The 23,832-nt window shown below is 45.7% G+C and overlaps 1 protein-coding gene across 1 annotated transcript; it reads right to left on the bottom strand.

Moving 5' to 3' along the window:
- Positions 1–2,323: 2,323 nt before the first annotated feature.
- On the bottom strand, positions 2,324–23,831 carry Galk (N-acetylgalactosamine kinase). The gene is made up of 7 exons (XM_077703681.1): positions 23,461–23,831; positions 14,178–14,690; positions 10,789–10,898; positions 9,898–10,055; positions 8,798–9,022; positions 7,827–8,068; positions 2,324–6,182 (listed from the first exon to the last, which is right to left on the bottom strand). The coding sequence occupies exons 1-7, from the start codon at positions 23,472–23,474 to the stop codon at positions 6,020–6,022; spliced, it is 1,425 nt and encodes a 474-aa protein (XP_077559807.1). The 5' UTR covers positions 23,475–23,831; the 3' UTR covers positions 2,324–6,019.
- Position 23,832: the final 1 nt, after the last annotated feature.

Genomic DNA, 23,832 nt, shown 5'->3' with positions numbered 1-23,832 from the left:
CTTTGGGTGTTGCAGACTTGCCGCACTTCCAATCATATGCTTGGCACTGAAGCTACAAACCTTTTGTAATACTGTCATGTATGCAAAGCAATGAACATCAGTTGCAAAGCTACCGTAGTCCCATGTTACATGGACATCCCACCACTCTTAGTCACTTTTGTAGGGGCCAAATTTAACTCTAAGTTTAAAAAAAACCCTGTTTTATTTGAACAAACTAACCTTTGGTAATTCGCTTAACAGTAGCTCTTTCAATACGGTGCCATAGGCTATTGGACACAGAGTTCCGATAACTTCAAACCTCCCGCGATAACTCAAAACGGTGCCTTGCAGACTTGCCATCTGGCGTATTTATTGGCAACTCCTTTTTCAGTTTGTTTCAATTTGCTTACATTTCGAGAACAGAGGCCACGTTGCGAGCGAAATTTGAACTCGAGGTAGCTTTGAGTTGGGCGGAAGTGGTGTCCACTTTACGGCGGCTGCACTCTGCAAAGGCTGTCAACCGTTGCTGCGACTTCGGCAGCTGCTGCTGCTGCTTTTTGTGACCCCAGCAGCAGTGGCGACTCCAGCAACGACGTGGGATCGTCAGATTTTAGTTCCGATGAAGCGGAAATTTGAGTACAAGGACATGCCCCTTTTTTGCCCCTGCATCCTGTACAACACCAGCCGAAAAGGATGGAGAAGAGACGGAATCGCAAGGTCTGCTACGAAAAACAAAGGCCCAAAGCAGAACGAATGTCTTCTGCTCAACTTGCAATGTTTACCTTTGCTTTCTGTCGTCGCGAGACTGCTTCGCTGAATGACACAGTCATCAAGGTCGCTAGATTGATTGGCCTTCAGAAACGCAGAACATGGTGTACAGGATTGCTGTATATATTGAATGATGGCTAAAGAACACAGGAACAACTCGTACATTTCAGATTTCCTAAAATAATTCTCTGGCTTAGTACAATTGCCTATTTTATTGTGTTTATACATTTTTGCGCATTTCTTCCGTTTATTTAACAACCCTGAATAATTGTACCTCTCGCAAAACTGCTGCAGCAATACATTTAAAAGAACAAACTATAAGCTACAGTTTCATGTATAACTACGGTAAATGTGTCCAGTTGCTCAAGAGAAAAAAAAAGTTTTTTTGTGGAAGCACCCAAAATTGGTCATTTTTACGCTGCAACGAAAGAGTTAAACCCCAAAAAGATGTTTTTACACACACAAAAAAAAGATCAGAAGTAGACACCCTTTCCAATTCCACACTACACATCAGTAGCGACACCATAACAGAAATAACAAAAATAGTCATCTGTGTATTAACCAAACGCTAGCATTCAAATAGGGTGGTGCCAGTCAAGGAAGGAAGGAATTAACCAGCATAGGCATATAGTACAGTTAAACCTGGATGTAATGAACCTCATGTAACGAATTCCTGGATTTAACAGTTTTTCAATTCCCCATTGCCAGCCCCATTGAAACTCGCGTGTTGCAACCTCTACGTAACGAAGGCGTTGCGACGGTTAACCTTGAAGTAAAGAATACACTCCGCTGTTAAGCCATTGTTTTTTTTTAACTTTTTCTGAGAAAATCTGCCTGAGAAATGCACTCCACAAACTACCGTGTGCGTGCGTGTGTGTGTTTGGAGCCTGTTAGGTGCCGGTCCTGCCTGTCGGTGTGTAGTCGCGCGTCTCCGCTGCTATCTGTGATGTCGGTTCATCGGAGACAAGTTCTGCTGCCAGAAAATAAAAAGTGTTGTCTTTCCAGGGTAAGCTCGCAGTTTTAAATTCCATCTCCGCCAAAAAGAAAGAAGAAAGTCACCGCCGGACACGGTATCCTAGCTGCCATTCTCTCACCAATATTCGAGCGCGAAAAGAGCATCAAGTTCACAAAAGGCCACCCTTTCAGCGTAAGATCGGTCTTTGAAACGCATTAAGGCCCTGAAAAGTGTCAAAAGACCAAAGTTGCTTTGCGAATATGGGGGTAAGCGACCTTCTTTCCTTGGGGTGCCGTGTAGTGACTTAGCTCGTGAGAAAGAAGCAGGCACAAATCGCAGTTTTTGACTGCGAAATAAACCTTTGAAGAGTGAGTTCACCGTCACTGATGTCTAGCATTTTGGGTTTGTCTCTGCTTCCTGCACGTGAGCGTTAACTCGAGACCTGTAGGTAACGAAAAATTGTGAGTTTCTGTCAGCTTCGTATCCAATTCTGACCAGGTACCAGAAAAATACCAACTTTCTAGTCGTACAATAGATATGACCAAATTCAAAACATTTATGCAGGTTTCTCCAGTCTGTTTTAACACGGCTGGCTTGAATTCAGAGTCAAGAACACAGGCGTTATGCAACCAAGCTTTAATCAATGTTGATCAGGTCAAGGCCACAACGTTCACCATAATCACCATTACCTAAGCATCAACATGAATCAAAAGGTTCCCAACCTTGATCACAGAAGTGCTAGAAAATAGAAAATAATGCCACAACAGAAACAAACATAGCTGAAGCTCACGCAGCACACACGATTGAGCTGCTGCATAGACTTGGTGAGTACAAAAATGAGGCAGTGCAGTGAACTGATGGTGCTGCACCTGGCACAAGCTATGGAACTGATGAACGTGGTTCTGACCAATGCTGACATGGGCTTTGGGCTGCCTTGCTAGCTTTGCAAGACGCGTTCCGCAGTTCCACACCGAAGCAGTGCACAGAATTTCTGGTGGAACTCAACAAATTGCAAAAGCACTTAAACTACAAATTGTGAAAGGATTATGACCATAAGCCAGCAAAAATAAAAACATTAAAGGCTGAAATAGCATTAAACAGCTTTGCAAACTGGCGCAATGTCGATACGGTAATTTGCAAAACAGCTTTGATGGGGGCATGGTGTTCTCTCTCTCTCTGCAAGCTTTGCTCATAAAGCTACAACTCTACACATCTGCTATGTGATGAAATAAATGGTTTATTGAGTTGAACTACACAGTGCAGCTTACATACATCATCAGTGTCACTTTCATTGCTGGAACGGCCATTGCACACAACCATTCTGGCACTTTCACCTGTTTTTTACACCGCCTCTGTTGGAAGAGCAGGGGAGCTAGTTCTACATTCGACTGCAACGCCTTTGAATTTAACGATGTAGTTTAGGTGTTCCATGCAGTATACAGCGTTTCACGAGGCCTATTCAGTGGTGGCTGATTATGGTGGCACTGCTGCTCTGTAACCCGTTTTTGTTAAGGGTGGTGGCACATTGACGTTGCACCCATAAACCGACCGCTCAATGGACAGGAATAGGTCTCAGGAAAACAGCCGTTACAATGTCCTAATGCACGTACCTTCAAATTAATCGTACTACCATTTTTTTTTTAACTACCAAGACAACTCTACAATCATGCCTAGTTTGATGTCACCCATTATTGCAATTTGTAAATTTAACGAACATTTTCGCAGTTATTAGCCACTGGATGTGGTTGTAGAAAACCACAAAACAAGTAGCAATGCAAATTTCCTGAAACAAATTACAGCACGCTCGTCCAATAAGGCAGATTGACAACCTTACCGAGTTTCGTTGTGCTAATTAATGCAGAAATATGTGAAATAATGAATGTTTTGTACAAGTTGTAGTTTATCTTGAACTCATTTGGCAGCAGTGACCAAGACGCCACGTGCAAGGCAGCCTCTGACAAAAATTTACACTAGTTTTTTCCAATAGCACAGATTGTATAACTTGATCCAGTAACACTACACACCTCTGCACAGCATCCACACGCGAAATATACGTGACACAGCGGTTTGTACACTGTGACTGAAAGCTCGCTCCTCTAGCTCGGGACTCCACTACAACCGTAACTTTGTTCACATGCAGTCCTGTCATTTCACAGCCACACATTGAATACATTTGCTTAAAAAATGGCAACATCTTTGTGTGGAAAAATACTTGGCAAGCCCTCGCATTCTTCCCAGCAACATGACTACGCAGAGCTGGAATTATTACGTGGGCATTTTGGTATAGAGGGAACGACATCCTTTGGTATAGGAGGCAGAGACTTCTTGTCTAGCTGATCATTGCGGTGACGGGTGGGACGAGATCATATTCCCACCCTTCATCCCAGATGCAATGGCAGATGCTGATAAATGTCCATGTCACAACCTGCGACAAGTACTTGAACAATGCTTCCGGCACTAAAGCCATGGACTAGCTACCATGCATATGTGTGTACTTGCTCCTTGAAAAGCTTAACAGATGGGCACTTAAAGGCTTGATATCACATACACAAGACCTGAACAGGCACCACGCTCTCGGTATATGCGAAGTACAAAAAAAATTAAAGACGGAATGTTATGCCTTCATTTCTGGTCAGTTTTGACAGCCATTGGCTTGAATGGCTAACACAGACTTGAAACCGGGCTGGGCTTGTGTGGGCTGTACCCATAGAGTTTCTTACATCTATATACTGGAAAGAATCTGGCACTAGTGTCAACGCCATTCCCTTGAGGTTGTCTGCGTCAGCGCGGTTATTACGAGAAGAGTAGAGATGTCCATCAGCTTTGTAATTGGCTTGGCTTGTAGTATTACTTTGGTAAGTGTGAAAATGTAAACTGCAACAAAAACATCAAACAAATTGTTCGTTTACATGTGTAAAATGAGAACACTCAGAACACAGTGCAGGTGTTTTCTCATAAATATAGGTTGTGTTCACTGGCGAGGCACGCATGCAGGCAACCATGCGAGTGCGCCCTCACTGGTTACGTTGGGCTCAGCGGGATGGCGGTATTTGTCCATGCTAAGCACATGATGTGTGTTGGACGTTTAAAACTCTACCCCACCGAACGCAAAGTAATGCCTCGACTCCAATGTGAGTGCGATTATTAACATCTCTGTTGACACCACCGTTGAGAATCGGGTTGAAACGGAGCAGACAACGCACGCTAGCGTTTTTTTTTTCTGCGGCATGCAGGCAGTGGCACAGGCCACGCCATGTCTGTTACCGTTTCCAGTGTTGCCCAGCAAAGAAAGTGACAGCTAAACTTTTCAGTGAATACCATCTATCAATTTCTGCAAATTGTTATCATTTATTCATTTAAAGTAATGATTGATTTAAACGTGTTTTTGTGGGTATTCGAAAGATTTTTTCTTTTCTTTTAACAGCTGGCTTGGCCTGTCAGTTTCGAGATGAAAAATATTCATGTAGACCTCACTTTCAAAAAGGAAAAAAAAGAAGCAAGGGGTAAGAAAATGTGCCTTCTTCCACTTTCTCATTGCTAGTATTTTTCTTTTACAATTGTCTACCTACTCATGTGGGTATAACACTCTCTCATCATTCTTGCTGTACTTTTCGTGTTTTCAACCCTTTTTCTAACAATAAAGTTTAACCTCTCTCTCTCTCAACCACACTAAGCCAAGCCAAGCCACCTATGAAGCCAATACAGGTCTGTACCACAGAGTTTCATACTAATATAAACTAGAAAGAAATCAGGCGCAACTGTCTAGGGGAGCCCGCGCTTCAGCGAGCGTTCAGTCATGTACCGGGCAGGCACGTTCCACTTGTCTTTGGCATGGCTCATGAACAGACCGATAAGTTGGCTCTGGCTGCGAAAAACCGACACTATTACTGTAGAAGGTTCATCAAAATTGCTTTGTTATTATAAAATTGCACCTCCAAAAAGATTAAGTTATCAGTGATTATGTGGAAGCTTCATGCACGATGAACAAGAAAAAATGTTACCCTTTTTTGGTTGATTTTGGCTTCGAGACAAAAAAAAAAGCCATATGGCTAGCTTAGCCAAGTAGGCGAGGAACGTCGCTAGCGGCAATGGTGCCACGCACGGCGGCCTGCGACTGCAGCGACAGATTTCCCTCTAGTATATATTAGTATGAAACTCTATGGTCTGTACTCTTCTCATAATTCCAATGATGACACACAGTTGCAGATTTGGTTTCCTCTTTGGTATACCTCTGTAAGAAACTCCGTGGCTGCATCCTCTCCCCACAGTGGATGCGTATTATGCCTTCTCATTGGTCTGAGGCGCTGCAGTGCGCGACTAGGGTACGAACACGGCTGCTCCGCTTCCGGGCTTGGTGACAAACATGGCCGTGTCTCTCGCCACGCTGTCACCAAACTTTCCGTAGAACTTGGTGCCGACTTCCTTCAGGAATGCATCCACCTTATCCGAAGGCACCAGAGAAATGGTACAGCCTCCCCACCTGCAATAACCACACGGTAACTACAGAATAAAACAAGCTGATTCTCCTGGCGAAGAAATTGGCAACACGCGAAATATTGACAGGCAATGGGCGTAATTAGTGCACATACTCGTACAAGCCCAACCTTCCTCTCACCAAGAGCTTGGAAACAATGGGGGAAAGGAGCATTGAGTAAGCTCATTTGTCTGAACTCATTTGTCTGTTAGCTCATTTGTCGTGGTCTATATGTAGGGTTGTTCATTTTGGTGTAAAACTCGATTTTACACGATATTCACACTTGGAACATGTTTCAGACGAATCAAGTTAACCCCGTTTTCTCTTGTTTAAAACTACCGATCCGCACAATCGTGGGCCGACCATCTGCCGTTCTCAACCAGTACCTGCTGGAAGCAGGCCCCACAGACACGGCTGAGTTTTGGCACGACTTCAGCGCTCGCTACCCCAGGCTGGAAAGCACTGCACTGACATTGTTGTGCCTAGGAAGTTGTGATGTTGAGGGATCGATCCCCTGGCTGAAATACGTTGAACGATCGAATGGGTCTCAAATGGATACCAACGTGTTGCGCATGGAGATGATAATGTATGTAAACAAGAATGGGTAAAAAAAAAATGGTGATCAGCTTCTCGTGAATAGAATGTTTCATTTCTTCGAAGTTATCAATGCTCTTTACTGTCATCACTACTGATTGATTTCCAAACAAATGCTAAATTTTGGACAGTATTTAGGACCTTGATATGCCCCCTTGATTACCAGATTGAAACAAACACCAATTTAAATGCGTTAAGAGTTAAGAAGCTCGTGATACCTACTGATAAAATAAACTGACAGTATTACTTATTACATCAGTAGATTTTGCTCGAAAAAAAACACGAATTTCAGAATGTTTTTTTTTACAAAAAACAAACCCAATTTCTCCCCGATTACCATTCTGGAAAAAAAGAAAAAAAGGAAAGTAAGAACTCTATTTTTACCCCTGATTGAAAAAAAAATATAAACCCCAAAAAATGAACGCTGTTATTTATATGTTGCTGAATTGATGCCACTGCCCCATCTTCTTCCTCCCTTTTTTTTTCTCTCAGTGCCAGCTGCCAAGCATAGATACGGTGGAGGGAGGGTTTTTAGAGTAGTGGCATGTTCGTGCTTTCATGCATTTGCATGCCAGCTGTACAAGCAGCCTTGAGAGCACCTGCATGTCGCTTTGAGAAACCACCAGCCAGCCAGCCACTTAAATGCATAGACAAATGGCTGCATTATAAACAGCAGGAGCACTGTCAGACTAGCATGACACACCACCGCTATTTGCGAAATAATGCATAAGGTTTGCATTACTGAGTGATTGATTGATTGATTGTAGGGTTTAATGCGCCAACGCAACGCAGGTGATGAGGCGCTCCTTAGTGAAGGGCTCTGGATTAATTTTGACCGCCTGGGGATTTTTAACGTGCGCCGAAAGCTCGAACACACGGACAGTTTTGCTTTTCGCCTCCATCAGAAAAGCGGCTGCCGTGAAGGCTTTCATTATCCTGCATAACTTTTTTTTTTTTTTGGCGAGTGGCCAATGACCCATTTTTGCACAAAAGTGTCCCCTGCGCAGCTTGCCAAAGCAAAACTGCACCGACAATCTTGGTGCCTGGACGTCCTACCCAGCGCCGGTGAGCCGGGAGCCCAGTGCGCCAGCCTGGAGCGAAACCTCCACGAGCTTGTCCAAGTCTGGGTGGCTGCACTCGTAGAGGTCGCGGCAGCTGGCGTGGCTGTCGTTCATCAGCTGGCCCAGCTGGGAGAGCTGGTCGGCCGGCGACAGCGAATCGGCGCTCCCCTCACAGATGTCCCGGAACCGCCACACCCGGCTTGCTTCCTCGTACACGTGCACAGCTCGCTGGTACAGCTGCGGCGGGGAAAGGCATTTGTTTTGGGAATCAGAGCCACCACAGCAACATTATTTTTGCCCCAACACTGCAGCAATAGGGTTAATCTCAATTACAATTAACAAAACTCTGAACTTCTGCTTTCTGAAGAGTCCCAGAATTTTTTCACAGCAAGAGCTGTCTACTTGAGGGTGGGCTTCCTTTCGCTGTCGTTGTCAGTGACGCTGTTTGCCAAAAATGAAAGGCACATTGCTGCTGTTATCACGGCAAGAGGTTGAGCGGCATGCCAGAATAAGTAAGCAGAAGTATGGAAAATTGGACGAGCTGGTGAATGTTGATCGCGGTAGCAAAATAGCGCAGATAGTGACGTAGCGCACGTCCTGTTTTCCTTCTCTTCTGTCTAGGCCACTAGCTGCACTGTTTTGCCACCATGACAGAATGAGTAATGGCATACATGTTGCATACAGGCGTTGTGTACATGTTTAATGAACTAGCAACGGTCAACACCTTTCGCTATGTGGACTTGGCATCGTTCGTCAGTCTTTCTTTCTTTTCCTTTTATGCAACCGTTAGTTTGATGTACGCAGCTGTATTGTTCAAATCTGAAAATAATTAGCTTGCACATGTGTGGGTGAACATACGGCTGAGTTCACTGATGTAAAATGCCTGAGCCTTACTTCTTGTCAACACTACATCATTAAAGGAACATAGATGAAAATTAAGCTAATTAAAGGTTAGAGATTACTCACTTTGAACTCTTGTAGATGCTTTGTGTTCTTGCCCAGACAAGACTTCTCGAACTGCTCGTCGTCCAGTCCAAACAGAGTGCAAAGCTCGGAGCGGGTGTAGGCAGCGGCGTGCAGGTCCTTCTTGGCTATGGTCACCATTTCGTGTACAGACACTTTGAGCAGGGACTGGAGTTCTCCAAGTTTGAGTGGCTTCTTGGACTCCACGTTGCGAGCCTTTGCAATGACCTGAGAGCATATGACAAAAAACAGGGAGTAGCGGAGTGAGTGAGACTTCAGTGTTTCAACCATCCATGGCGGGATTTTCAAACGGTAACAAGAGATACCAGTAATCAAGAAAGTTTCACAAGATTATATAAACAAATCGCCACAGAAAACTTTGAGGTGACATTAAACTTTGAGGCAACACAATTAAGTCAAACCTGGGAGCTATTGTTCTGCTATATAAATACATTGGTACATTAGTCTTAACTTTTATCTTAGGCTGCAATTCTTTTTTCTCCATAATTTTTGTACAGCCCAGACAACAGCTTTGTTGATTCAAAAAATTTTGGTGTTTAACGCAGGGCTATGAGGGACGCCGTAGTGGAGGGCTCTGGATTAATTTTAACCTCCCAGGGATCTTGAATGTGTGCCGTAATCCTGACATATGGGTGTTTTCGCTTTTCGCCTCCACCTGCTAAGCAGCTGACGCTGCCGAAAACCGTACTCACATTCTTGGGCTCAACAGAAAAATGCCTTAGCCACTGGGCCACCGTGGCAGGTGCATTGTTAATTCAGCAGCTCTTAAAGGCTCAACAAAGCGCTCACGTGCTATCCACAATGGTCATTTTGTTACGATTGTTTACTAAGGCTTATTCATGCAGTAACTGTCCCCCACAACGGCTACCTTGCAAGGAGTCAAGCTGTGCTCCTACTTTTTGTTTCACCCCTTACTCACACCAGGAGTGGGTGCATAAAAAGTAGCAAGCCAAGATGATGACGATTATTGTTATTAAGCGGCATACTACATACGCATGGGCCAATTCTTGCGTCAAGCTAGGCGCACATCTTACCCTACGCATATCGCATTTAAGTTCAAGATAAAGAGGCTGTACAAAAACCTTGGCTGCGATGAGGCACTCTGCGACCCGAATGTTGAAGTCCGAAGTGGCTGCTTTGTTCATTTCCACGAGGCTGTTGGCCACCACAAACGTCGCTCCCTGGGGCAAGGCTACACTGGTGGTCCTCAGTGGGTTGAACTCGATGAGCTTGGCAGTTCCTGCACAAGAGAACAGCACACTGTCAGAGCGCCCATGCAAAGAACAGGACCAGAAGTCTGGCACAGTGGGTGGTTGTCATGCGCAACCCCCCCAAGGAGTATGTGCCAAGCAAGAAGGTATGAAGTGGGCCAACAGTGAAATGAACACGAAGTGGAAAAGGGGAAGAGGAGGGAGGCAAGCGAGGGGAGAAGAAAGGAGAAGAGAAGACCAGGCTACACTCCCGAAACCGACCCCAGCGTCATCGGGGCCTGACGACGCCACAGGCCTACAGACACTAGTTCCAGGCTGTGATCCTGGAAGGGGACCCCTCGGCAACGTTCCATTGGCGGCTCCCCTTTACGGACGGAGAACCAGCTAAGCTGCCGGGCTGACACGCTCGGGCTACACACTGACGCCAGTTCATGTATGCACCTGGGGCTATGCTCCCCTGGCTCTTAGCGGCGACAGTTGGGTTCGTTACCTGCAAGCCCTAAGAGACACGACGGTCGCCTTGGAACTATACAAGCATCGCAAGACATTGACCGTAACGTGCGGCTACACCATCTTTAAAGACTTTTACGCGAACTCGAACAGCAACAACACTTCTTCGACTATGTAAAGTTATGTAAAGTTATGTAAGACTATGTAAAGTCTTGTGCTGTGATTGACCATCTGCATTCATTAAATGTTTTTCTGTACGTCGTGTCTGCTTGATGAATTGACGTGACAGTGGCCAGGTTCAAGAAAACTGACCTGCCTCGGCCAGAAAGGCAATGGCCTGATCCATGCCTCCTCCCTGGGTGCCGATGTACCTTTCGGACGCGGCACACAGCGATGCCAGCTTCAGCTTGGGCAGTGAAGTGCTGGAATGAAGCAGCATACGATCAGCATTCAGCAAGAAGTGCTTGACAAACAAAATCTGATTAACGGAACGGCGGGACGGGAAAGCTGCTGGCAATCAAGCTCCTCGAATTAGAGCAACAAACAAATGACGTTGCTTCTTTTTCCGCGTCCCTTGTTTGTTGTGCTGGTTTGAAGTAATCAGCATGCTCACACATTTTCACTAGAAACTGGGATATCTCGCGAAAACCCAGCATGCTGCTACAGTAAAACCTCGTTTACAAGAGGCACTCAAGGGACCCATAAACAAGTCTCTTGCAACCAAGGAGTAAAGATGGTCCTGTAGTTCGTTTCCCCGAAGTCCGGTGTCGATCAGGAACCCAATCGCCCGGGCTCCGGTTGATTTGGCAGGGGGCTGGCAGGGCGATGGTGTTGAAGTTCTTGGAGATGGCGGTCGAATTGACGAACTCGAGGCGTTGGGGTTGATTAAATGAAACGAAGAGTTTATATACAGCTATTTACAGTAGGAAAACTGGGTACATGCGTAATAAAGGAAAAACTTCGAACTTCAGCTAGACGCTAGCTCCCAGTGCGCACAAATCACTCGAGCTCCTCAACTTCGTCTAACTATCCTATTCTCGGAGCGTACACAAACCGCTCGAGAAACGACGGCCGAGACCCTGTCTCGCCGCAGGATCCGTCTAGTTGCCCGGTACAGGCTGCGCTGCACCCTGAACTTCCGACGCGATCCCAACCTAGCTTCAACGGTCGAGACTCCTTGTCCCGCCGGGAACTGCCCAGCTCGGCGCTCAGACAAGAACGATTTCCAACGGCCAAGTTAGGCCTTATAAAACCTCGAGATCACCTTCTCTCGGGAACGCCCCTGTAGCGTTCGTACACGCGTAAGGGAGTGCCCAAATTCATGTAGACAGCTGTCACTCAGCACGCCACGGAATATTCAATGAGGCGCCGCCATCTTTGGGTCAACGTGCCGGCACGCTCGCAAACGAGCAGGTGCGCACGACCCCGCGGGGTGAGAGCGAAAGACGGCGACAGTGTACTGTTCCGGCCGGGGCGCGTTAACAATGGTGTCTTGCGCGGCGCGTGCTTCGACGCCGGTAATGCCACCACCTCCGCGCATCGCGCGGACGGTTCCCAGAATTTGGCAGCGCCGTCTGCTTTCTCAATGGGGGATTATCCCTGTGGTACGCGTGGGCCAGACAATCCGTTTCCCGTGCGCGCCGTGACGAATTGGCGACGGCTGCAGCGTAGAGTCTACAGTGCTGGGCCACCAGACAGAGTGGTGGGTTCTCACGCGCAGCCTGGGCGCCTGGCCGCTAATCTCATAAGTGGACCTTACACAAGGTCTCTTGTATGTGATGTTGCTCACATAGCAAACATAGAACAACTAACCAAACTGTTTTCATTCAAATGTCTCTCATAACCAAGTGCCTCTTGTAATAGAGTCTCTTGTAACGAGATTTTACTGTACATTATTTCAAACATGATAAACAGTGAGAACGCCAGTAGTTATGGCACTGTACCACAGGAATTAGGAGCAAACTTCTTTTAATACATAGCTGCTCATGTGAGCTGACCTGCCACGATAATTTGCCATTTTTGTCAGGATTATAACCTGATAGGGCATTACAGAAAAGGAGAACTGTCAATTTGTAAGTTGACACTGGTTCCTTCTGTTACAGTGCCAATACGATGGACGTAGAAAAAGAGGGACACAGGACAGCACATACTGTGTCCTTTTTCTACGTCTTGTCATTTTCGCGCTCTTTGACCAGAATGAAGCACTGCAGAAAGAACCCCTTTATCATTAAAATACTGATAATACGTCAAACATAACAGGGCTTGCTGCTACTCATCATAGCCGTATGGTATTAGCTGGAGAACAAGGATCTTTTACACGTGATCTTCGTATTTCTGAGTCACAAGCTGTAGCTTAAAAGCTCCCTTCCTGGGGGAGCGCACGAAATGGTCACAAGACTGACGAAGAATAGACAAGTGCACTGTTTACACAGTTATCAGCCCCCTAGGGTTTTATCCCGTTCGTTCAGTATTTACCCAGTCAAACATGTGACCAACCTGTTGTCGCCTTCATACCTACATGCCTTGCCCAAGCCTACTTCTTTTTTCTAATCCATGCTCACATGTCCCCTACCCACAGTTTTATGCTTTAATCAATGTTGCCTTTTTATTATGTCCAACATTTATGCATGTCAGCTTTCTGCACAATTTCGTGCTGCAAGTTCGCTCACAATTTTTTCAGCAACTCTAGTCTCTGCATTCGGCAGATGCCTTGACTACTTAAAGGTACTTCACAGTGGGGTCGATATATTTTTCCACTCTTCCCTTTATGCATAGAGGCACTGAAAAAGCCCTGGACGTTGCTAGCGCAGAACAGCACTCTGTGACTTTCTCACCGCAGGCAGATACTTTTTTAGTTTGCGTCTTGCTTTGTTGTGGTGTTCTTTGAAGCGGCTATTGAATTATTTTGTTGTTGGCTCTACCGCTGAATGGAAGTCAGCTAACAGTGGCAATATGGCCACTATAAGGAATGACCATGCTTTGAAGAATACGGGGAACCAGAAAAAAAAAAAAAACATTTTGAAGGAGTTCGCAAGTTACCCGAGAAGCATAGATCAGCAAAATTTGGCTTGGGCATTTTACAGGCACCAGTTCTAAGAACTGTATGCATTCATTCAGTGTGTGCTAACCGCATTTTAGGTGTTTAGAAAATGGTTTCAGAGATTACTTAAAAGAAGCAAGGTGCACTTTTGGTAAATCTACACCACAAATCATATTACAAGAACACAGGAACAAAAAAAACATTGTGTTTAGACTACGAGAGCAAACTGGTTGAAAATTGTCAGCCTTCTCATAAGTTAGTTTATGGAACACAAGGCCAGCTTTTTTCCTTCTCCTAAAATAAAAACAAGACTGGAGCACCTGAAATGTACAGCCTTTGCCAAAATTTTCCAGGCCATGCCAAAGGCTTGTGGGCCACAAAGAATTCAAAGCAAAAGCTTAATTAACTATATGTGATTGAATTATTTGATAGCAGTAAAAAAGAAAGGTGGCTTCTCAAGCTCTCTGGATGAAACAGTTCAGCTTCGCTTGAAAGGTAAGCTTGTACTTTGAATTTTTTGTGGCTTATGCACTTTTGGCATGGCCTAGAAAATTTTGACAAAGACTGTACAAGGTGCCAGCTACAATGTGGGTACAAGTCTCAGCTCCCCAGTCATTGCTTCAAAAAATGTGACACACAGTCAGCAGGTGGGCAGACTCACTTGCTCGCCTGCAGCATGGTGAGGGCAGCCGCACAGACCACGGCACTCGAGCTCGACAATCCGGCGGACGGCGGGACGGTGCCGTGAACCACGACATCCAAGCCGGGTGCCGAGATCGCCAGTTCGCTGCTGGCACCGCTCTCCACAGCCGCCCTGATTCCACACATGAAGTAATGGTACCAGCAAGGCTCAGCATCGTCAATCTTGAGGGCATCCACGGGCGCCGAGAAACTCGGGTAGCGGCCATCAACGTTGACAAGTTGCAACGTTGTCGTGTTGTTGCGTCCGCAGGCTACCAGAATGTCCTGCTGGACTGCCATCGGTAGAACGGCATAGCCACAGTAGTCAATGTGTTCGCCAATCAGGTTGACTCGGCCAGGCGCCCTGACGTAGAACTGGGGATCGCTTCCGAATGTGGTACGGTATCGGGAGCGGACCAGCTCCAGACGTTTGCACTGGTCTTGGTCTTTAACGTCAGCCAGCTTCAGCACTGGCGGGCACTGCGTGGGACATCTGCGCGGGATTTAAGCTGCACTTGAAGCACCATTTACATGATGTTTTCTATATATTTCAGCGGTGCAAGCAAGAAAGTAGGATTGAAGATTGTGAAGCTATGATGAGGTTATGGGAGAGTCATGACAAGTGGTGCGGATGGCACATGTGAACTAGAATTAAAGCTGCGGATACAATAGAAGATTAAGTATATTAATGGGGAAACACCACTAGTCCCACAAAAAACGACAATCTTGAAACAGTTTCCCAGGTTGCTGATTTTGGATGTTGGTATTGTGGGAGATGGCTTGAATATTGATATGGACATGGCACTTGCAGGTAGTGGTGATAGATCGGGCAGAATTTCCGAAAACATCAGCAGGCTGAACTGGCCACAGAAAAGCCCTTCGCAACCTAATTTTAAATAACTTTTGATTGATTGTGGGTTTATGATGAGGCGTGCTCTAATGGAGGGCTCCAGAATTATTTTGACCACCTGGGGATCTTTAACGTGTGCTAAAATCTTGACACACAGGCGTTTTCACTTTTCGCCTCCATCAGAAAAGCAGCCACCGTGGCCAAGATTGACCTCGCATCCAATTTTAAATAACGAACGACTTGCAGAACAAAACTGGTCGAATTTTGAAGGCGAGATAACTTCGGAAATAGATTGGTGTGAACACATATACACCACCTGCAAAATATCAGCGGCGAATACAGCCTAGAACATATTTAAAATCAATTTTAAAGTGTGTGAAACGCAACCGAGCAGCCAGCAGAGGACCACGCGCAATCGACATCCCGAGGATATTTTGTAAATAAACAACATCCAAACACGTCACGAGTTTGTGTTAGCCGCTTCCGCACGACCGGCGTTTTTCGCCGGCTCGCCCGGCTCGCCGCTCCAATCGGAGGGCCGGAGGGCGGAGCTTCTGCTCTCGAGAACGAACGACCCGATCGTTGGCGGCGGAGGCGCCGTGATTTCATCAGCTCATCGGGTAGCTGGCCGCGACCAAAGTTCTACAACGATTCCAAGCACTCTGTTTCTACTACTTTTTATTTACATTGGACGCGAAAACGCGCCGGAGGCACGAAAAGCCCACTGAGCGAGCCGCACGGTCACTGTGCAGGCGGCGGCCACGGCCGCGAAGTGGCCCAGGCCGGCGCAGGTAGCTCAAGTGATAGCTTGTTATCGCTGCACGAAATTGTACCCAAGTTCCAACCCTGGCAGCTTATATGAGAAAGGAGTTAATGATGCGATGGCGGGTTGCATCATCTGCACGCGCTTACGAGAGCGGCAATCGAATATCCGCCGCAGTGCTAAGCCGAACACATCTGTAGGCGGACCTGTAGGCAGACCGGCCGGCTGCTACCAGCGCGCGTATCGAGCGTCGCGCGTCGTTCTTTAGCCGCGGTAGCATTTGCACTCGCAGCGCCTGCGTCACGTCCACGGTCGCTTTTTAATTAAGCGGCTCATGAGATCAGTACGTGGGGGCATTCGCAGAAACTGCCGGCGGTGCGGATTCGACAGTGCTACGGCAGCTCTGCTCTGTGATATCCCTCCGACGGTCATAAGGTCAGCTTTGTTCACACAAAATCCATCGGTTCGCGGCTCCCGCTGAAACCGAAACTGCGACTGGCCGCATTGAAAATGCCTTTAATTAAACAACCGTAGCACGCTAAAGCAAATGAGGTTTCTACAGGTGATAAGTAGGTCACTAGCTCGTTATCGCAACCAAAAAAACAAGATGCGAAATTTTTGTGTCAGTGCCCCTTTAAGAGAGCAATTTAGCATCAACAGTAGCGACTAATTGATTTGGAAGACTGGGCAAGATGGAATAATGTCATTGTATTTGGTGTCCTCGAAAGTGAAAACGAAGCCCGTGATGACATCGAGCAGCAAGTTGCAAGAAATACTTTTGTTGACAAACTTGGTGTCACACTTGCATCAGTTGAAAGAATTCACAGGCTTGGTCGAAAGACGCCAACACGGGACAGGCCTGTTATCTTAAAGCTATACGACTACAATGAAGAGGTGGCAATCTTTAAAAACTGCAAAAAATTCAAGGAAACAAAAATCAAGTGCTTCTGATAACTACTCGCCGGAAACCATTGCAAAAAGAACAGTACTTTGGAAATCAGGTCAGACTGATAAACGCAATGGCACTAAGGTCAACCTCATTCATGATAAGCTTTTTATTGAAAGCGGTTGCACTCGGAGCGGAATGTGCGCATGAGACTACGCAATGAACCACCACTTGCCCCCCCGAACAGTTGACCGACGCAAAAGACTGCCCGAAATAAGATTATTTAATATTAATGCCCGGAGTATAGTGAATGAATTAGAACAACTCAAATATTTGTCATTACTTCACAATGCAGAGCTCACTGCCATAACTCAGATGTGGCTGCACAGTAACATCAGCCGATGAAGTATTTCCAAGCACTTACAATGTAATCCGCAAAGATAGAGCAACACGAGGCGGCGGTGTGGCCCTTCTAGTGAAGAAACCACTCAGATATGAAACTTTGCCAACAAAAAATGAGCATGAAAGTGTGTGGTGTAAGCTATTTCTTGACACTACCATTTTGATGGTAGGCGTCATCTATAGGGCATCCGGAAGCCCCGTAGATTTTTGTTTGCGCTTGACCAGCACTTAATAAAATAATATAATGCCAGAAGTAAAATAATCTTAGCAGGGGACTTTAATCTACCAGGGGTCGATTAGAATGAGACAATTACACAGGCAGCAGAAAAGCCTAGCGCTGGTTTTACGTTAGATATCATGCTATGCACAGCTTCGTTCATGTAGTGAATGAGCCGACCAGGATACCGAGACAAAATCAATCCACGCTAGATTTGCTGTTTTTGACTGACAAAACTTTTAATTATAATGTCACCATAGAGGATGGAATATCAGGTCACAAAACAGTTGCAGCAACTTCAAATATAAGCAACATGAAAATTTAAAAAAAAATTTCTGTACAAGTGCACAGTTTTAAACTGGCTCACTACACGTCGGTTATCAATTAATTAAATGTGCTGATGACAATATGCCGGTCAATAATGATGTTAATATTCTTTGGAGATATTTCTTGTCAGTTGTTCATGCCTGTTACCCGCTGCGGTGGCTCAATAACTAAAGCGTTGCGCTGTTGAGCACGAGGTCGCGGGTTCAATTCCCGGCCGCGGCGACCGCTTTTTTGATGGAGGCGAAAAGCAAAAATGCCCGTGTGTACGAGATTTCGGCACACATTAAAGATCCCCAGGTGGTCAAAATTAATTTGGAGCCCTCCACTACGGTGCGCCTCACCACCTGCGTTAAACCCCACAATCAATCAATTGTTCGTGCCTGTTAAGAAAAATATACACCCAAGTCAAACACACAGGAAAACGCAGTCAATTGGTAAATTGAAGCATCAATCATTTGAGCGGCGACTAAATGGTGCGGGCAGGATGTCAAGGCGATACGCAGAATTAACTGCTCTCAGTACACAAGTGATAATGGGACTAAAAGATGCAAAGGCGGCATTTTTTCCACAATGCTGGTGGATTGCTTTCAAAACTCGTTTCAAAGATAGCGGGCGTACTTATCTGATTGCAAGCGCAATATTATTGAAATTGACAGAGCCGGAAGCGTCTGTAGCAGGACTGCCTTGATCACACCGGCTCGGAACACTATGCTTAACGCTGCGTTTACAACTGTCGCAAAAGGAACCTTCTGAATACAACCGCCACTTTGTTGCCGTGCAATAATACAAATGATATTATTTCTCAAGATGGCATTGCGACGTTGTCGTTAAAATTTGACAACAAAAACCTTGTGGCCCCGAAAAAACACCCAATGAGTTTTTGAGGCGTTATTGTGAATGGATATTACACTTTTTGTCTCGGATTTTTGGGGTGTCAATGCGTAGCAGATAGGGTTGCCACCTGCCCGGTTTTTGGCCGGCTGGTTGCCAGTCCGTACTTAAAACAGGCCGTCACTGGCTGGTTTTTTGGCCACCATGTCGCAATTACCCCTTTTTTTGCTTTTTGTAAGTGCAAATTCAGCAACTACAATGATAAATATGTGTCGACAAGCTGTACAAAGACATGCGAGCAGGGAAAATACGCGAGCGAGTGCGCCGTGGGACCAAGGGGAGGAACAACAAGGGGAGAACGGAGATTCCAATCGACAAAGTAAATTTGGTTATTTTTCGGTGCAGCACATTCAGAGCAAAAACCAAAATTTTAAGTCACTTTCAGAACACACATTATGTTGATTTCTCTCGAGAAAAACGCTGCAACACCACTTTTAACGTAAACTTTGCTCAAATAAGCTATTTAATTAGGAAAAAGGGAACGGCCATGCGAAGGAAAGTTTGAACCACAAGCTCATTTCCCGCAACAGAACCTATGATGTCATGTGCACAGCTGTACGATCGGCTAAGGCCGGCAAAGCAAACACAAATTAGGCAGGGCTTATAAGCTTGCTGAAGGAGCTATTTGCGCTTAAATTTACGGCACATTCTTTTTATAGCAGTAAAAATTGCGGGGTGAACAATGAAAGTTACGAACGAACACGTAAACACCGAAGCAGTTAGTGCGGCACTGTGCCAGCTGACACTGCCCAACACAGCAATCGGACCCGTTAGACTTGTCTTACACAACACTGACCAACTGACATAAGCGGCACGGTATCCTACATGACCATGTTTGTTGAGTCATAGCTTACATTTTTGGAAACGATTACTATGAACCCTAAAAAAAATGCAACAGGTATAGAAGCCCAGCCAAGAGCACAATAGCGCACCCAGGATTTCTGTCTAGGGGGGGGTTCGACATTTTGACAACAAATATAAAATATAAAAATATATAAATGTAAAAATATAAAAGAACAAATATAAAGACAGATGTAAGTAATACAAATAAATAAAAATAAATAACCATAAAGCAGAAAATATATACAACTATAATGAGTAGGCGAGTTTTTATTATTTTTACGCGAAAAAATTATGCATTATATCAGCCAACATAACCTATACAATTCGCCTGCAGGAGGATGGGTGCACCTTCACATAAAAAAAGAAGATACGCGAAGCCTTTTGCCATTGCCCGAAGCCCCGGACCCAGGTTTGGAAGTAGAATTGGAAGGTAGGGATGACGGGAGATCAGGTTGGGGAGGAAATAGAATTAAAGCCAAGAGTAAAGCACGTGCAGTCTCCTCGTGACGTTTATTTTTACAAAAATGCAGAGAGAAGAACTTCGCAGTACAGTTGACTATTATGTAACGACGAATATTGTCCCTTCTCTGCCGCTACCGTAGCATGGTGATCGGCAGGGAAGCAGTTGAGAAGTTTCAGTATTTTTAAGTTAACTGGTTCAATATACTAATAACATTGGCAGATCATTAACACATACAAATTTCAAACAATACACTTATTACATGAAACGAGAAAATTGTCAAGAGAGGGTACGTAGCAACAAAATTTGGCCAGTAACTGCCGCTACGGCAGCATGTTGGTCGAGCAGTGAAGCAGTCGAGACGTCAATTTACTGATCTAATTTACTGACGACCTTGTCTGATCTTGAACACATACAAATTCGAAACAGTACAATTATTACATTAAATGAGAAAACCAGTAAAGAGAGCAAGAGTACTTAACGGGGCATGGCGGACTGGATCGCGTACTCCTGGCGAAAGGGCCGGACGGCGGGCGGCACCGTTTCTCGAATGATTTCCTGGTGCAGGGCCCCCTTGCAGCCAGCGTAGCGGGTTTATAGTTACTTCAAGTGGACCCGTGGAAGAAAAGCAAATTCTGGCCCCACTTTCTGCAGCCAATCCGGGAGACGCTTATGAACACCAATCAGCCATGTTCCCGCCAAAGAGAAAAGGACCAATGACACGCAGACACAAAGTTTGCACTGGAAAATGTGCACTTGCAGTATTATTGACGCAAAGAATGTAGTTCAGACAAAACACACAAAAGTAAATAGTGGAAAAGACAGCAAGGTCGTTTGAACTAGACCGAGTGCCCGGAGCCCAAAACCGGCCAGTGCCAATGCCACGAGGGGAGTGGAACGCCACTGCCGCGCTGTAACCCAAGCTGGGCCGATGGCTCCCCGTAACAGCCGCTTCTTCCGGTCGGTCGGCGTGCAAAGACACACTTCGCATGCATTTCTTAGAAAAGCTGGGCCTTGGTGGACGAAGAAGTAGTTGAAAGAAGAAAAAAGCAAATTGAACGGGGGTTTCGCGACAAGAGCAAGAGTACTAAACGCAACATAGCTGATGGTGAGGGTGTAGACCAAAGACGGGCGGCAGCGTTTCTTAAGTGAGACCACGGCGCCGGCAGCTGCTCCCCGTGAACCCGGCGGACAGGGCTTTGATTTGTTTCGACCAGGTCATTGAAAAGAGAAGCGCATTCTGGGCACATTTTCCGCAGTCAATCAACCATGGTCCCACCAACAACAAAGGAGCCCAACACTAATAGACACAAAGTTTGAACCCGAAAACACGCACTCCGGCAAAAGAATTATTGACATAGATGAAATACTTGAGACAAAACAGGGAAGTAAAGAGTGGAAAGAACAGGAACGGCCGTTGGAAGTAGAGAGAGGGCTCGGAGCCCGGAGCGAACACCACAGGGGGTGCGGAATCTTTTACAACGCGGATACCCGATCCCCTGCGACACTCGGCCAGGACGATCTCCTCACCCCGTAATAGCCGCGTCCTCCGGTTAGTCGGCGCGCAAACACAGGCTACACACGTTTCTTAGTAAAACGGGGGCCTTGACGCCCGAAGTAGTTCTCAACAACACGGAAAAACAACAAACGCAACGAGGGCTGTGCAACAACTATTCGCTGCTATACCAGATACTAAAAAAAAAGGCTGTTCGCCTGTCTACCAACTGCAAAATACGGTTTACACGGCGAAGCCAGTTTCGAGGAACAAAGACAGGGCCCAAAATTAAAATACGTCTGAATGTGAAAGTTTACTCAAATTCGATCTATCTGCAAGTGAACGAAATCTGTTTGTATAGGTTGGCACAACTTGCACTGAACAGTCACATTAAAACATATTTCTGAAAGCCTATTCAACACAACATCATTGTTATCCGTGATCAGTGGTTTTCGTAACTGCGCATGGAGCGTTGTTGCCTTCCTCGCTATAATGTTACAAACTCAGGCGATATATATCAAGGAAAACCGAATCTTTTTTACTCAGCAGGAGAGGGAGGGCTCGCACAGTGCTTAGTATTGAAAGAAAAACAGTTGTTTAAGCTTTCAAATGAAATAAAATAACTTCGATCTGATCTTGTTAGATTTGGTTTGAGGCCAGAAGGCAAGTTTAACAATACTGAGTGCATATCAGCGTTCTTTTTTTCTAGAAGACGACGAATGATTCAAATCTCGTGATGGAAGTTGCGCACAGAAGTTCAGAAAGTAGTATAATCTGGCCCTACAAAAATTGTGCTACTATTTGCGATTTAGCGTGGGCTATGAGGCGTGTTGTAGGGGGGAGCAGAACTACAGAATCATTTAAAACGCCCAGGGATACTTAAGAATTCAGAAATATCCTGACAACGGACACATTTTGCATCACTAAAATTTTTTCTCATTCTTTTTCTCAAACTACTTCAAGTTATATACGCAAGTTGGTCCGCACAGTCTTGAAAGCACAATCCTAAAAGCTCATGCTCTAGTTTTCTTTTATTTTTAATGCCGGTCATACAATATTCTTCTTCGAGATTTAACTGCGAATGTCCAATAATAAAAGCTTCCGAGACTACACACTTTGCCCGGTGACCTTCGGTTTCGGTTCGGCGGAAGAGGCGTGCGGAGGGGTTTTGGGTTGACGGACCTTTGGGGGGGGGGGGGGGGGGGGGGGGGGTTACAACCCCCAAACCCCCCCTTGTGGGTGCGCCACTGCAAGAGCAAAGTGTGAACAGTGGCACTTCAGCGGTATTGCAGCACCATCTATGAAAGTGGCCGATAAACAAGATAACCAAACGGCCGTCTGTTAGATGGTAGCAGCCCTGGTCAGCATGGTATCTTTAGTTTTAAGTCCATGCTCTGGATAGGTCATTGTTGACGTCACAAAAACACAATTTGGCGGGAGAATTGAAATTTCGGCTTAAAATGCTTAATTTCTCAGTGAACAAAGAATCGTTTGCTGCCGGACAAGCGCTGAAAGCACAATAAAACATTAAATCTTTCGAATAAAACAAGCTTGTATTTTGTCTGCGTGACACCTTTAAGTCATTTACGTTGTACTTTTGCGTGCAACTTGTGCTGTCTTATTTCCCGTTTGCCTGTAAGATTGTGTCCGGCACAGATACCGGTAAGTGATGTCTAAAAAAAAACAGATTACTCGCATGAACTTATAAAAAATTGGTGCAGGAAGAGAGGCGTCGAACCGCGCGAAGGAAACTACTAAGTAATTACTCCAAGCATGCATTACACACCAATGCAGTCACTTGAGGCTGCGTAAGGGTGGCAGCAACCTTGCTTTAAACTTCGTCTTCCGCTCCCTACCCCTGTCGGAAGAGAGGATATATCCCAATTTGTGTGCATGACTACAAATGCACGACAACCTGCGCTCGCCAATGCAAATATCTCGCATGCAAGCGCTATCACAGCTCAGTTTTGACAAGGCTTTCAATCAGAACACAGGCAACTTGGCGCAGTGCCTCCTTCCCCAACGAAACATTACGGAAAGCAAAAAAAAAAGTACTGATACGAGTCGACATTTGTTCTTTTCTTATAGGAGCGAAAAAGGTAAAGCAAAAGAAGTAAACCGGCACTTACAGCGGTTCTCCCATTATGACAGCTCAACACGATGCAACAGCTGCTCTCGATCGCACCAGCTTCCAAGGCGAGCGCCCAGCAACGAACTGGCAGGTACAGCAGGGGTATACCGTTACGAGGTTGCGGTACCAAACCACTTCCGCACTTCAGTGAAATCTTATCACGCCAGCTGGGCTAGAACACCGGCTGACGAGAATAGAACATGGCGCCATAGAAAACAAACAAAAACAGACTACAATTTGCCACTCAACGCTGTTGCAGCGGGGTCTGCAAGTGCTTTTTCTCTATGGGCACTCCCCCCAAAATCGGTTTATTTCCTTTTTCGTGCATGAAATTCAATTATTTGTCCCCGGGCGCATGGAGGAAAGACCC

The sequence above is a fragment of the Haemaphysalis longicornis genome, unplaced genomic scaffold (genome assembly GCF_048455015.1).
Source record: "Haemaphysalis longicornis isolate Haplotype H1 unplaced genomic scaffold, Haemaphysalis longicornis Haplotype H1 scaffold_3, whole genome shotgun sequence".
NCBI classification, from domain to species: Eukaryota; Metazoa; Arthropoda; class Arachnida; order Ixodida; family Ixodidae; genus Haemaphysalis; species Haemaphysalis longicornis.
Note: the sequence above shows the minus strand (reverse complement) of the source record. Positions and strands in the feature narration are given on the sequence as shown.